Source organism: Dioscorea cayenensis, chromosome 8 (assembly GCF_009730915.1).
Source record: "Dioscorea cayenensis subsp. rotundata cultivar TDr96_F1 chromosome 8, TDr96_F1_v2_PseudoChromosome.rev07_lg8_w22 25.fasta, whole genome shotgun sequence".
NCBI classification, from domain to species: domain Eukaryota; kingdom Viridiplantae; phylum Streptophyta; class Magnoliopsida; order Dioscoreales; family Dioscoreaceae; genus Dioscorea; species Dioscorea cayenensis.
The window spans coordinates 739-15159 of NC_052478.1; the positions used below are offsets into that span (position 1 = coordinate 739).

Genomic DNA, 14421 nt, shown 5'->3' on the forward strand with positions numbered 1-14421 from the left:
GTACTTATAGTTAAAAATTTAAAGATAAAGAAGTGTAGAAAAATTGTAAGTTTTGTCTTAAAATAAAGGTGTAGATAAAATAAAATTTTAAAAATTTAAAAATAAAAAAATTAGCCCTTGCATCCTTGCATCCCCACATTTAAATTTTAAAAGTTAATACATAAATCCATGCTTTATTTGAATTTTTTTAAAAAAATATTTTTTAAAAAAAATTATTGAGCTCCACCGGTTGAGTGCTCAATGTCCACTGAACGTTCTTAATAAGTGCTTAAAGACTTGAGTTCATTAAGAGCATGTTTTCATGCCATTAGAGATGCTCTAAAGCTAGATGGCCATCACCGTAAAATAAAAGAGTTAATATTTTATTTTATTTTTCAATCTGAGGATAAGGGTTCAAATAATTGAGTTATTGTCTTAACTACAAATATTTTAAACTTGATAGTAGTTGTTGTAAATACTTGTCGAAAACAAAAATAGCAAATAAATTTGAATCTTCGACTCAGTCTTAACATGGATAAAAGAAGATGCATTAAGAAATAAAATATATATTTATTTATTTTAATGAGATGTGATTCATTCTTTAAAAGGAAAATTACTGTTTACCCCTCGATAATTTCAAAACTTCCCAAACAGACTCGTGAGTTTTGCATACCTCGATGACCCCTTCCTTTATTGTTTTCACTTCCTTTTTACCCCCTCATGACATGAAATTCCATCATCGCTCTTAAACCTTTTTGCATACATTTTTTTCATTCTTTTTTGCATTCCTTTTGCATGTACTCATTTCTTAAACAGAGAGCTCATTTTTTTAAACAGAGAACTTATTTCTTAAACAGTAGAGTTCATTTCTTAAACAGAGAGTTCATTTCTTAAACAAAAAAACTCATTTCTTAAACAAAAAAACTCATTTCTTAAACGTAAAACCCTCATTTTTTTAAACATAAAACTCATTTTTTTAAACTAAAAACATTAATATTTAAACAGTAAAAACAAATATTTACGTGATAAATTAATCCTGGATATAAAAACCAATTAATCTTGGCCACTCGTACATATTTAAATAGAAACAACGATATTTAAGCACTTTTTTAAACGTAAACGCAATATATTAAACGTAAAACATCGATAGTTAAACAAAGACAAACAAGCATATCAACAGATAACTCATTTCTTAAACAGAGAACTCATTTCTTAAACGAGAGCTTATTTTTTTAAACATGAGACCTCATTTTTTTAAACGAAAACCCTCATCGAGTAGGGACATCGAGTATCTCATCGTCACCGATCTCGCGCGAACGCTGAGTGCCGAGCTCCAGATCCGGCGAGCGATCTCGGCTGGCCTCGCCCGTGCGGGGTCTTAAAGGAGAAATCTTTATCGGCGCTGGCGATCCGGCTGGCGACGCTCCTACGGCTCGGAGTGGTGAGGTCTTCGATGGCGACATCGATAAGACGGGTCGAACTCGAACTGAACCATTCTCGATCGCGGAGACCGCAACATGGATAGCAATAGGGTTAGGGTTAGGGATCATTCCGGGGTTCGATCCATGGGCGCCTAAGTCGCGACGTGAACGGAGGGAGGAAGCTGCGCCGACGAGGGTTCGATCTCGCCGCCTTCGCCTTCGCCTTCCTCCGTCGTCGACCTCATCTCTTTTCATCTTCTTCGCCGCCGACCCTGGGAAGACCGCGACGCTCCTCGTCGTCGAGCCGAAGGCATCGAAAAGGTCTGCACTCGTACATATTTAAATAGAAACAACGATATTTAAGTACTTTTTTTAAACGTAAACGCAATATATTAAAATGTAAAACATCGATAGTTAAACAAAGACAAACAAGCATATAAACAGAGAACTCATTTCTTAAACAGAGAGCTTATTTTTTTTAAACAGAGACCCTCATTTTTTTTAAACGTAAAACCCTCATCGAGTAGGGGACATCGAGTATCTCATCGTCACCGATCTCGCGCGAACGCTGAGTGCCGCGCTCCGGATCCGGCGAGCGATCTCGGCTGGCCCGCCGCTGGGGTCTTAAAGGAGAAATCTTTGTCGGCATGGGCGATCCGGCTGGCGACGCTCCTGAGGTCTGGAGCGGTGAGGTCTTCGCTGGCGACGCTCTGGATAAGACGGTCGAACTCGAATCTGAACCATTCTCGATCACTGGAGACCGCAATATGGATAGCAATAGGGTTAGGGTTAGGGATCATTCCGGGTTCGATCCATGGGCGCCTAAGCTCGCGACGATGAACGGAGGGAGGAAGCGACGCCGACGAGGGTTCGATCTCGCCGCCTTCGTCTTCGCCTTCATCGCCTTCCCCGCCGTCGACCTCATCTCTTTTCATCTTCTTCGCCGCCGACCCTGGGAAGACCGCATGCTCCTCGTCGTCGAGCGAAGGCATCGAAAGGTCAGACCTTTTTCTCTCGGCAAGATCGAGATCTAGATCGAGGTGGAGATCAAAAATTCTAGGGTTCGAAATCCCATTTTTTTCATGCAACGCTGATCGCTGATCAGGAGTCGCATGCTTTGCTCTCATCGGCCCAAATTTCAATCGCAATAAAAGAGATTTTTAGAGTGATAAATACACCACAAAAAAACTCATTTCTTAAATGCAGACCTCATTTTTTTAAACAAAAACCTCATTTCTTAAACGTAAAACTCATTTCTTAAACAGAGACCTCATTTTTTTAAACAGAAACCTCATTTCTTAAACAGAAAACTCATTTTTTTAAACAAAAAACTCATTTTTTTTAAATAGAAAACTCATTTTTTTAAACGTAAAACTCATTTTTTTAAACGTAACCTCATACCTCATATTTTAAATAAGCTTCATTTTTTTAAATGAAACTCATCAGCACCTCAAGGGCATTATAGTCAAACCCCGTCACACTTGCCACAACTTCCCACTGCAAGGGACAATTTCATTCAAAAAAATTCCAAATTAACTCTATCAATCAATGTTAGATAGTTCGGGGGTTTAAAAAAATCATCAGATTCAAAAAGGAAGGGGTTTTTGGGAGTCCAGAAAACTAATCGGGGTGTTTTTGCGATATCAGCAAACTTACAGGGTGTTTTTTTGGCGATTTCCACTTCTTTAAAAAACATAAAAATAAAACAAGAGTACAAATGCGACTATTGAGAGGTACAATGACCCAAAACCCATCCACTACGAGACAAAAACTAGGCTAAAGGAAGAAAGATAGCGAACGTAAAAAGATACAAAATAACGCTGCCTGACTGAAGAGAAAGAGAAAGAAGAGCTAGTGGACACAGAAGAGGAACTTTCTAACAGTCCCCAGCCGAAATGGTGATGCAGTATTTAACATCTCAACAATTTAGCAGCAGCAGCAACAACAGCAGCAGCAGAACTACATATTAAAGCATGTGGAAAATGGAGCCAACCAAAAAAAAAAAAACTTATCCTGTCTTGCGTTTTTAAGGTACTCATAAACAACTAAAACAATAAACTTAGCAACCACAAGCCTCACAAGGTTTTTGTGCTGAAGCTTAGCAACAAAAAGAACCCCATTCTTCAACTCCACAAATCCTTGCGACGATATCGTTTCACAGCTATTTGTTTTTTTTTTTTGAAGTAAATGTGGATAAACCACCGATTTATTGAAAAACTAAAGCGACAACGAAAGATGAATGAAAGCAAGATGAAAGAGCCCCTCACCGTAAGTGAGTAAAGGCAAATATTACTAAACGGAGGAGCAAAGAAAGAACAATATCGAAAATAAACACCTGGACCGACGAAAGGCGCTGCCCTGGAGCTATAGGTCCGTCCGGGATAGAGAAGAAGGAGGATTACTCGATGTGATGTCGGCGCCGAGGTTGTCGGGCTCGTGGGAAACTCTTTCGGTAAGAAAGTTGAGTGAACGCTCGATTTTCCGTCAAGCATCGGTGTTGGGTTGCGACGATCGTCTCGAAGTCTGTAGATAACCATGAGAGAAGCATGTTAGCAGATCTAAAGATGACAATGTAAGACTGCAAAGCTTTTTAGTCGAAAATATGCGGAATTTCGTTCTAGCCAAATGTTCCACAAAATAATTCGGAGATGAGATCCCGAGATATGTCCGGAAGAGGAATCAAGAGATTGTAACCGTGGATGTCCAAAAGGTTTTGTATTGAATGAGAGTGGTAAAAAGGATTAAAAATGTGTGAAAAAAATTCTCATAAATGACTAGAGTAGGGGCACTCAAGAAAAAGATGATTTAGATTCTCTGAGGCTTGATGACAAAGGACACAGGTATCAGTGGAATTTTGGAAGTTGCAACCTCTCTTGAAGAGGTTATTTAAAAGTGAGAATTTTATCCTCCCCAAGTGCCCGTGAGAAAAGAGTGATTTTACTTGGGGACAGATGGGATTTCGGAAAAAGTTTGTGAAGGGGACATCGAGTACCACCGTCAATAAGGAATTTGTAGAAGGATTTGACTGTGAACTTGCCATGTTTATCTAGGGACCAGGAAGGGGAATTATCTTAATTAAGGGTGATGCGGGATCGAAAGGGGTGCAATGTGGAGTTCACTCCTGCCCAAAAGAAGGATTTATTTCTGGGTGGAATGTGAGAGAGCACACCATTTGGGCTCCCAATTAGGTAGTTGGTGTGAATGACACAGCTATTTGTCGTCCATCCCTCAGCGTTCCCTGCATTTAGTAAAATTCATATTTTCCTGTGTCTAAACACTAGAAATAATCACATCCACTGACCTATTTCAAAATTAAATTACCTTTGAAACTGACAGTAACCATAAAACTTAAAAATGATCCCAATAATATTCGGTGTGTGCCGGGATTATTGCTTGATCATCCTCATCGTATTCACAGAGAACTACTTTGGCTCCAGGGGATGATTTTGGGAAGGATACCAGTTGCCCATGTATCATCTCTATTTCCCTTCTGTCCGCATAGTAATGTGTACCTGATGACGAAGAATTATGTTCCTCCATACAAGGTTTCTTTGGAACTACTAAGAGCAAATCCACCAGGACAATTGCCTTCTCCAAAAGAAATTTAACCAATCTTATTTCACTCTTGCAACCTTTGAAGTTGTTCATCTTGATCACCTTCAGATGGTTGAAAGTAATAGCACTTGGTTCTTCCACCACTGGTTCTTGAGTACTTGAATGATATTCATTTTCATGGAACTTAGGAAGCTGAAATTAAAAACCCAAGTCATTTATATTTATAAAAATGACTAGAGTTTAAAATTAACCATGAAAAGAGAAATTAAACTAAGTTTTACAATGCTAGGATGCTTACTTGTATAAATAATTTTTCCACATTAGGGGAGGGACATATCCTGAAGAAGCCATAGACATAAGTGAGATCCTCACTGCTAATACACTCCATGAGGAGCTGCAATTCCTGCAGATTTGGTAAGGAAACTTGCAAATCCATGTTGTCATATTCGTTGTTAATTGTGAAGCACTCTTGCAAATCCATGTTGGCATATTCATCTCTAGTTGTGAAGCACTGAAACATCAATCGTTCTTCTTAGATCATCAAGTCATCAAGAAAAAGAAGCAAAATGTTTATTAGTAGAAGAAGAGTACCATCAACGTGGCAGTGCATATTGTCAAGATCCTGACATGGCTGATATCATATAACAACTTTACATAGTCATGTTCAGGTTCCGTGTATTTCATGCCAAGTGAAGAGATGAACGCATTGACTAATGAAGGCGTCTTGACATCATTGAAATTGCATTCTCCATGGTAGATAAAAGACTGGAGCTTAGGAGCAGAAATCAGTGTCTCGCAAGCATCATAAAAGTTGAGAATAGTTAAATTCTTCAGTTGGAGGTTAGGCGCAGAGATGTTGATCAGCTCCAGAGTTGAGAGGTGTCAAGCCTCAAGCATTCAAGGTTCAAGCAAGCAGCTAACATGTTAGTCACTGTGTCATCAGTCACAACCATGTCTTTGAAGGAGAGTGACTGGAGCTGAGGGAAACCAGTGAAGCCTGAAGGAGGGCTGAAATCACAGCATCTTAAACTGAGATATGTTAGTGATTTACAATGAAACAGGAAATCTGGCAGTTTGAATGGCTTCCCTCCATTGGAGAAGCCATTATAAGTTTCATATCCCAGTGAGAAGTCCAGATCAAGCTCCTCAACTCCTCTAGATATTGCAAATGCTATCCACTTCTCGATATCAGCCAGGAACATTTTGAATGCACAGAAGAAAACACGGAACTTGTTGATCTTTCTATTGGAATCATGGAATTGGGGATATTGGTTCACACTGATCACAAACTCTACAGGTGTTTGATTGCTACCGAATTCTATATCGAAGTCTCCTGGGGTGGCTGAAATTGGTAGAAGACTGAATGGCTGGAGAAGAGGATAGGACAACTCTTGGCTTCCCTCCATCTCTCTCTCCCTCTCTGTCTGTTTGTGTGTGGCTATCAATGGAGGTCACCTCTATTTATACCTAGTTTGTGGGTCCTTTCCTTTCAACACAAGAATAAAAGTGGGAGAGGTTATTGGTTGAATAAGTTTGTTTGAGAAGTCTTCTTATGCTCCTTGCAGGGGAAGGCTTTAGTGGTGCAAAAATGAAAGAAGTCTTCTTAAACAATCACATCTTTAATCATAATTGTTCACCTGTCTTCTCTATAATTTACAAGTCTACTAATATGCTACTCTCTTGGCTTTCAACAGATATCAAGTCTCATTAGCAGGGAACTCGGGAGGCCTCCCAGAGAATCGAGACTCCTCAACTTCCCGAAGCACCTGGGACATATAGATCATATCGGGCGATTCGGACGACATTCTCGATCCAAGTAATTCTTCCTATTTGTTATTAGTGCGCCTATGTCTCGCAGCAGTGGCAGCCTTCGTCGATCCAGAACTTTATTACCTTACTCTTGTCGTTCTTCTCTACTTTTATTTTGTTCCGTCATTTGCTTTTCCTCATCTCGATGAGGATTTCAAACTCATTGTTATTTCTAGTTTTTTCATTGTTTTGAGACGATGTATTTCGTACTCTTCTTATTTTTAATAAATTTGTGATTTATCCACTTTATTAAAAAAAATTACATGTTAAATTGCTCCAATCTCTTCTCAAATTCATTAGTCACTTGGAAACTAACAAATGAACATCATACATGAACTAGTTTTTATTTTTTTAAGATTGGATAAACATTTTAATTTTCTTAATAAAATTAAGAAATCCAGTTACAACTAAATAAGAAATAGTAAAAGATTCCACCTTCAACCGAAGTAGACAAGGATTAAAAAACAAAGGACGTCACACATGCCAATGTTTCCCTCCACAGAAAGTAGGATAAGGGAGAAGAACAGGACAGGGCTCCCAGAAGCAATCGCCTCGTCCTCGTTTTATTTTCATGAACTAGTAGTAATATCACAACTGACGATAACTTAATAAATTAGAAATATTCCCAAAAATATTCAGTGTGTGTTGGAGTTATCCCTTGATCATCCTCATCGTATTCACACAGAACTATTTTGCCTCCAGGGGATGATTTTGGGAATGAAACCAGTTGCCCATGTATCATCTCCATTTCCCTTCTGTCCACATAGTAATGTGTTCCTGATGATGAAGAATTATCTTCTTCCATGCCAGGTTTCTTCGGAACCACTAACAACAAAACCTCCAAGACAGTTGCCTTCTCCAAAAGAAATCTAACCAGTCTCATTTCACTCTTGCAACCTTTGAAGTTGTTCATCTTGATCACCTTCAGATGGTTGAAAGTAACAGCACTTGGTTCTTCCACCACCGGCTCTGGAGTACTTGAACGATATTCATTTTCATGGAACTTAGGAAGCTGAAATTGAAAACTCATGTCATTTATATTTATAAAAATGATGAGAGTTTGAAATCAACCATAAAAAGAGCAATTAAAATGAGTTTACAAAGATAGGATGATGCCTACTTGTATAAATAATTTTTCCACATTAGGGGAGGGACATAGCCTGAAGAAGCCATAGATGCAAGTGAGATACTCAATGCTAATACAAGCCATGAGGAGCTGCAATTCCTGCAGATTTGGTAAGGAAACTTGCAAATCTATGTCGCTATATTCGTCGTAAATTGTGAGGTGCTGTATCATCGATCGCTCTAGTTAGATCATCAAGTCATCAAGAAAACAAAAATGTTCATGAGCGGGAGAAAGAGTACCATCAACGCTCCAGTGCATATGGTTAGGATCCTGACATGGTTGATATCATTTAACAACTTCGCATAGTCATGTTCAGGTTCACAGCTTTCCATGCCAAGAGAAGAGATGAAAGCATCCACTAATGAAGGCGTTATGACATCACTGAAATTACATTCTCCGTGGTAAATAAAAGACTGGAGCATAGGAGCAGAGATCAGTATCCCATAGGCATCATAACAGCTGAGAATAGTTAAATTCTTCACTTGGAGGTTAGGCCCAGAGATGTTGATCCGCTTCAGAGTTGAGCAGTTGTCAAACCTCAAGCATTCAAGGTTCAAGCAAGCAGCTAACATGTTAGTCACTGTGTCATCAGTGACAACCATGTCTTTGAAGGAGAATGACCGGAGCTGAGGAAAGCCAGTGAAGCCTGAAGGAGGGTTAAAATCACAGCATCTTAAACTGAGATATGTTAGTGATTTACAATGAAACAGGAAATCTGGCAGTTTGAATGACTTCCCTCCATTGGTGAAGCCATTATAAGGTTCATATCCCACTGAGAAGTCCAGATCAAGCTCCTCAACTCCTCTTGATGTTGCAAATGCTATCCATTTCTCAATATCAGCCAAAAACTTTTCAAATGCACAGAAGAAAACACGGAACTTGTTGATCTTTTTATGGGACTCATGGAGCTGGAGATATTTGTTCACCCTGATCACAAACTCTTCGGGTGTTTGATTGCCACTGAATTCGAAGCTGAGGTCTATTGGGGTTGCTGAAATTGATACACAACTGAATGGCTGGAGAAGGGGATAGGACAAGTCTTGGCTTCCCTCCATCTGTGTGTGTGTGTGTGTGTGTGTGACTATCAATGGAGGTCACCTCTGATTTATAGCTAGTTTTAGTCCTTTCCTTCCATCACAAGATTAAAAGCAGGAGAGGTTATTAATTGATGGGGTCCTTGTTTGAGAAGTTTTCTTTAATACCACGTGCAGGGGAAGGCTTTAGTTGAAAGTTGTCCAAAAATGCTAGAAAATTCACAGTATATTGCCTTTGACTACTTCTGAAGACTCGGTCATTGCATTTTTATTTTCTTATCTCGTAATACTGCATGGGACAATGCTCACTGCTTTTCCATTTGCTTAAATTTAACCAAGAAATAGTTAACACTGATTAGCTTATATATCATGATAAGCTATCTTACTATATGCTGGCATGGTAACTCTTGAAGATTCCAGCTTCATTCGTGGACTATCTTAGCATGAAAATGGTCATCGCTGTCACCAGTAAATCTTGCATTACAACAACATAGCTCGTCAATCTAACTGTATCGACAAATAGATTAGCATTCCTAGTCCTCACAAAAACATATTTCCAATAATGGACACTTGAACCTGAACTCCATATAGAGTTCTCATAATATATGACTCCAAATGAGTCCCTGAGATGGACAAACAAATTTTCTTCTCGTCTTGACTGTTTACAGAGTGCTTGTAACCCCAGCCATTTTTTACCAATTAGTTGGTATTCAAAGGAATGCACAAACTTTTCATTACTACAACTTTTAAGAAAAGAATGCTTGGGCACAATTGGATTAATAAAGGCAATATAGAAGAATTGTATAGATATATTTACAATTAATTGTAGCATCTCCCACATGGTGTACTACTGAGTTCAACAAAATACAGTTCTGCCAAAGTAACTAAAACTTAACAATTGATAACTATCGTCCTTCCACTTCAGAAATTGAGAGACCATTTAAAGAGATTGACCTTGAAGAATAAGGTTCTTCATTTGGCTTTCCATTTTCTTGCAAAGTGGAATTCTTTTCTCTTGACAACACGCCAGAAATCTCACTGCTTTGCGTCAAGAAACCAGGAGTAGAAGGTCTTGGAAGATAAACAGAGTAACTATTGAGCATGAGAAGAACTAATGCCATGGTAGGCCTCTCTTTTGGGTCCTCCTGGACACAAAGCAATCCAATATGGATGCATCTCAGTACTTCCTCGTTACTGACTTCCTCACCTAGACTGGAGTCCTTCAACTCCAATCCCTTGCCTTCATTCCAATACCGCCATACCTATTTACCAACAAAATGATATGTATTTTTATGAACACCGCATTAAGATACATTGGTTATGAATTTGTGAATACAAAAATACGCACTTACAGTGCTTAGAAGGTTAATAGCAGTCTCAGAATTTTTTTGAAAGCTGCCATTCTTTTGACCAGTCACAATCTCCAATACCATCACGCCGTAACTGTAAACATCCAATTTAACTGAGAGTAGTCCATACAATGCATATTCTGGTGCCATGTATCCTCTGCAAACCATCAAGAAACCTTGTTCAACTCAAAGAACATATTTTTCCTGTTTTGGAGAAGACTGAAAATTCAGTACTATTAATCATAAGAACAGATTTCTTAGGAACTCACAATGTCCCAGCAATTCGACTAGCTTTCCCTTGTGTTTCATCCATGTCGAAAAGCTTTGCAAAGCCAAAGTCTGCAATTTTAGGATTCATGTCCTCATCCAACAAGATATTGCTGGGCTTCAAGTCTCGATGAATTATCCTAAGGCGCGAATCTTCATGAAGATAAAGAAGGCCTCGACCTATGTCTTCAATGATCCTATACCGCCTTGGCCAGTCTAGTTGCTGACACTTTATGGGATCTATTTCAACAAATTAGAAGTCAATCAACATTTAGATATGCCAGAATGAAGAGAACTAGAGGGAAATGAAAGTCATACATGGCCTAACTGTCATTCCTATAGAAGCTACTCTCAGTCAATAGGTAAACATATCCTTGTTAATGATGCAGCATGCTACATGCTAGTGTATAAAGAAGATAAGGATTGCCAATTTCTTTGCATAAATATTACAAGGTTAACATTGGAGCTAATGCTAGATGGCAAGCACCCATGGAACAAAAGATTTAATATTTCATTCGCTGCCCAACCAGAGGTTAATGTTCAAAATGTGACTTTTCCACAAAAACAAACAGAAGAAGAAGCGGCAAGATGGTAAATAATTGAGTAATTGCCTTAACTACAAATATTTTAAACCAGACAACAGGTGTCATAAATACTTATGGCACAAAAAAGGGTTCAGCAAACAAATTTGAGTTTTTGAATCTTCTTAATGGAATAGATTATGAACATTGGATAGTTGATGAAGTTTTGACCATTCAGAGTAATTAAGATGATGCAGTATTGAACATCCCGACAATTAATCAGCAGCAGCAGCAGCAAAATGGAGCATACCAAATAAAAATTTGTCCAGGCTTGCATTTTGAAGGTACTCATAGACAAGAATCTTCTCATTGTTTTCTACGCACCAGCCCAAAAGCCTTACAAGGTTTTTGTGCTGAAGCTTAGCAACCAAAAGAACGTCATTCTTTAACTCCACAAATCCTTGCGTCGATATCCTTGCAAGTTGTTTCACAGCTATTTCCTGTCCATCTCTCAGCGTTCCCTACATTTAGTAAAATTCATAATTTTCCTCTGTTTAAAAAGCTAAAAATTAATAATCACATCCACTGCTCTATTTCAACATTGAATTAATTACCTTGTAAACTGTTCCAAATCCACCTTTTCCAAGCTTATTCTCATCAGAAAAGTTATCTGTGGCTTCTCTAATTGTAGGCAAGTCAAACAATAGAGATTCTGCACTAGTCGATCCCAGCTCATCTCCTACAACTCCTCCAACCGATAAAATCATTAATTTTTGGTGCATAGCCAAACAAATGAAGCTGATAATTTTCAAGAAAACTTACTTTGTGCTGTCCTGACTGATTTCCTCCGCAAACAAATGCAAACAGCAAAGAAAAGAATTGCCACAGCCAAAGGAATAACAACAACAAGAACAATAAGTGTACTATTGCTGCCTTTTCCTGCCCAGAAATGTAAAATATAAATAAAACCATTCAATGATTACAGTAACATCACACAAATTTAGATTCTTTAACTCACCACCACTTTCAATGCTCCGGTTTTCACCACCGGCCGGAGGCGGTGGAAGAGACGCTGGAGGGGGCGGTAAAGTAAACGCCGCTGGTGGCGGTGGCACCACAGAAAGAGAGTAGAAGCGGTAGGTCTCGTACCTGGCGGTGCAACTCACAGCGAGCATCTGGCAACCGATTGCTCCAGAACAATAGGTTTGAAGATATTCGATCACTTGATCCAAGCACTGTCCACAACTATCAGCGGAAAGGTCTCGAGTGCACTCTAGCATGACGTAAATAGTCTCAAAGTCCGACAAGTTGGTCGTGCCCACACTGAATCTCAACGTCGATTGGGATGCTTCCGGTGAGACAGCGCTCATTAGATTGTCTAAACGTTGATTGAAGACTATGGGGTCTGAGGCGTTTCTGGGGTTCTTCAGATAGTACAAGATATCGAAGCTGACTTGGGAGAAGAAGCTGATATTGGAGTAACGGAGGAGGCAGAAGTCGAAGCGGAGGGCGGCGGAGCTGCCGAAGGGGCAGTAGGTGGAGAACGCGTTGGCGGAGTAGTTGAGGCAGGAGGCGCAGACGGAGGAGTTGGCGTCGATGCGGCATTGAGCAAGGCCGTGGATGAAGCCGAGGGAGGAGGCGGAGAAGAGGTTGGAGGACTTGGAGGTGGTGACGGTGAGGTTGGAGAGGAGGAAGGCGAGGTTGGTGGCGAAGGGGCTTGGTTTTGTGTAGTTTGAGTCAGTGGAACAGAGAATGAACATGGGGACTCTTTGAGAAAGGGTTGTGATGGGAAAGAGGATGAGGAGGACGAGAAGAAGAAGAAGAAGCTCTTGCAGAGCCATGGATGAAGCTCGGTGAGCTTCGGCGAATGGGCCGGCGACCTCATGATAAACAAATAGTGGGGTTGAATTGTGGATGGAAGAAGCGAGCCGGTTGACTTCTTACCAAGTCAGAATCTCCCTGCTCTTCGCAGGTGTATCTTGCATGATGTTCACTCGGGCTCGGAAACTCTCTTTTGGAAAGACAGATGGTTGAATGGTAGGGCGCCTTTGAATTTACGGCCAAAGGATTTTTGTAACTGCCTTTGTCCGAACGGTTTAGTGAAGGACCTCTATGCCCTTTTGTACGATGAGCCTTTTGCAGATGATCCGGATGTTATTGGCGTTCGAAACCAGCTCCAATACCCTACCACTGTTGCAGGGGACACTAAAAGATGGTTTCTTACATCCAATGGCATTTTTTCGGTCAAGTCCTTCTACAACCGTTTAAATGATGGTGGCACTCGTTGTTCGGCAGCAAGATGGTTCTGGAGCAGCACCTGCCCGAGGAAAATCAACCTTTGCAACTGCTTGTGTGGAAAAACAAGGTCCTTTCTTTGGAAAATCTTGAGAAGCGATGTTGTAACAGGCTTCCAACGGCCACTTGCGTGATGTGTAATGCGGAGATCGAGTCGGTTGATCATCATTTTCTCAAGTGTAGTGTTGCGGGACAGGTGTGGAAGTATTTTGTGCGGCTATTGCAGTTACCTGAGCCACCAGACTCAATGGTGGACTTGTGGGTTTCCTAGAGAGCTTCGGTGAGACCGGCACTCATGGAGTTTGGCGATCTTATTGTCAAAGCTTGTGTTTGGAATCTTTGGCTGGCCAGAAATGATTGTATTTTTAATGCCTGTGTTTTGTCTGTTCATGACATCATCGTGAAAATTGATCATATGCTTTTGTCTTGGTTTACTGCAGCTGCGGAGGGTACTAGAGAGAAACAAGCAGATCCCATCTCTATCATCAGACGCAACCTGGATTTCTTCGAGTCTCGCTCTCTGGAGGCTGGTGATGACACTCATGGGGAAGCTGAGATGCAAGATCATGGTGTGGGGTAGTGCTGCTATGAAGAGGGTTTTTTAGAAGGATGTTTTCTTCCTTGTTTCTTTTGTTGTCACTCTAGCTCTTTTGTTGTTACACAGCTAGTGGACTGTTGGTTCTATTTGGTTTTTTCCCACGCTTGCTGGGGGTTGTATCTTTTTTTTTGAAATAAATGTGGATAAACCACAGATTTATTAAATAGGAAAAGACAGTACAAAGTAGGAAACTCCTCTCACCAGGGGTGAGGAGAAAAAGCAGTCACTGACAGAGGAAGTAAAGAGACGAGGAGAAAAAAATCTAAGTAGGCGGAAGACACCGTCCCCAGCATCTCGAGCCTTCCTAGAAAAAAATATCATGAGCAACTACTCCCTGAGCAGATTAGGGCTCGGAGTCTCCAAGCGAGATTTGGGCCTCTAGCCGAGGGAAGTTGAGTGAGTGACGATCTTCCGAGAAGCTTCATCGGGAGATTGGTGGTAGCTATCGTCAGTTGTTGAGAACCAAG

General features: G+C 40.2%; 3 protein-coding genes across 3 annotated transcripts; all 3 read right to left on the minus strand.

The window, feature by feature from the left end:
• Positions 1–4384: 4384 nt before the first annotated feature.
• LOC120267737 lies at positions 4385–6366 on the minus strand. Its single transcript, XM_039275416.1, has 4 exons — positions 5547–6366; positions 5254–5466; positions 4722–5147; positions 4385–4638 (listed from the first exon to the last, which is right to left on the minus strand). The coding sequence occupies exons 1-3, from the start codon at positions 5637–5639 to the stop codon at positions 4749–4751; spliced, it is 705 nt and encodes a 234-aa protein (XP_039131350.1). The 5' UTR covers positions 5640–6366; the 3' UTR covers positions 4385–4638; positions 4722–4748.
• Positions 6367–7275: 909 nt separating this feature from the next.
• LOC120266484 lies at positions 7276–8978 on the minus strand. Its single transcript, XM_039274120.1, has 3 exons — positions 8130–8978; positions 7885–8052; positions 7276–7776 (listed from the first exon to the last, which is right to left on the minus strand). The coding sequence occupies exons 1-3, from the start codon at positions 8943–8945 to the stop codon at positions 7378–7380; spliced, it is 1383 nt and encodes a 460-aa protein (XP_039130054.1). The 5' UTR covers positions 8946–8978; the 3' UTR covers positions 7276–7377.
• A 783-nt stretch (positions 8979–9761) lies between these two features.
• LOC120267630 (putative receptor-like protein kinase At4g00960) lies at positions 9762–12921 on the minus strand. The gene is made up of 7 exons (XM_039275300.1): positions 12080–12921; positions 11884–12000; positions 11676–11800; positions 11372–11582; positions 10543–10780; positions 10277–10430; positions 9762–10186 (listed from the first exon to the last, which is right to left on the minus strand). The coding sequence occupies exons 1-7, from the start codon at positions 12900–12902 to the stop codon at positions 9830–9832; spliced, it is 2025 nt and encodes a 674-aa protein (XP_039131234.1). The 5' UTR covers positions 12903–12921; the 3' UTR covers positions 9762–9829.
• Positions 12922–14421: the final 1500 nt, after the last annotated feature.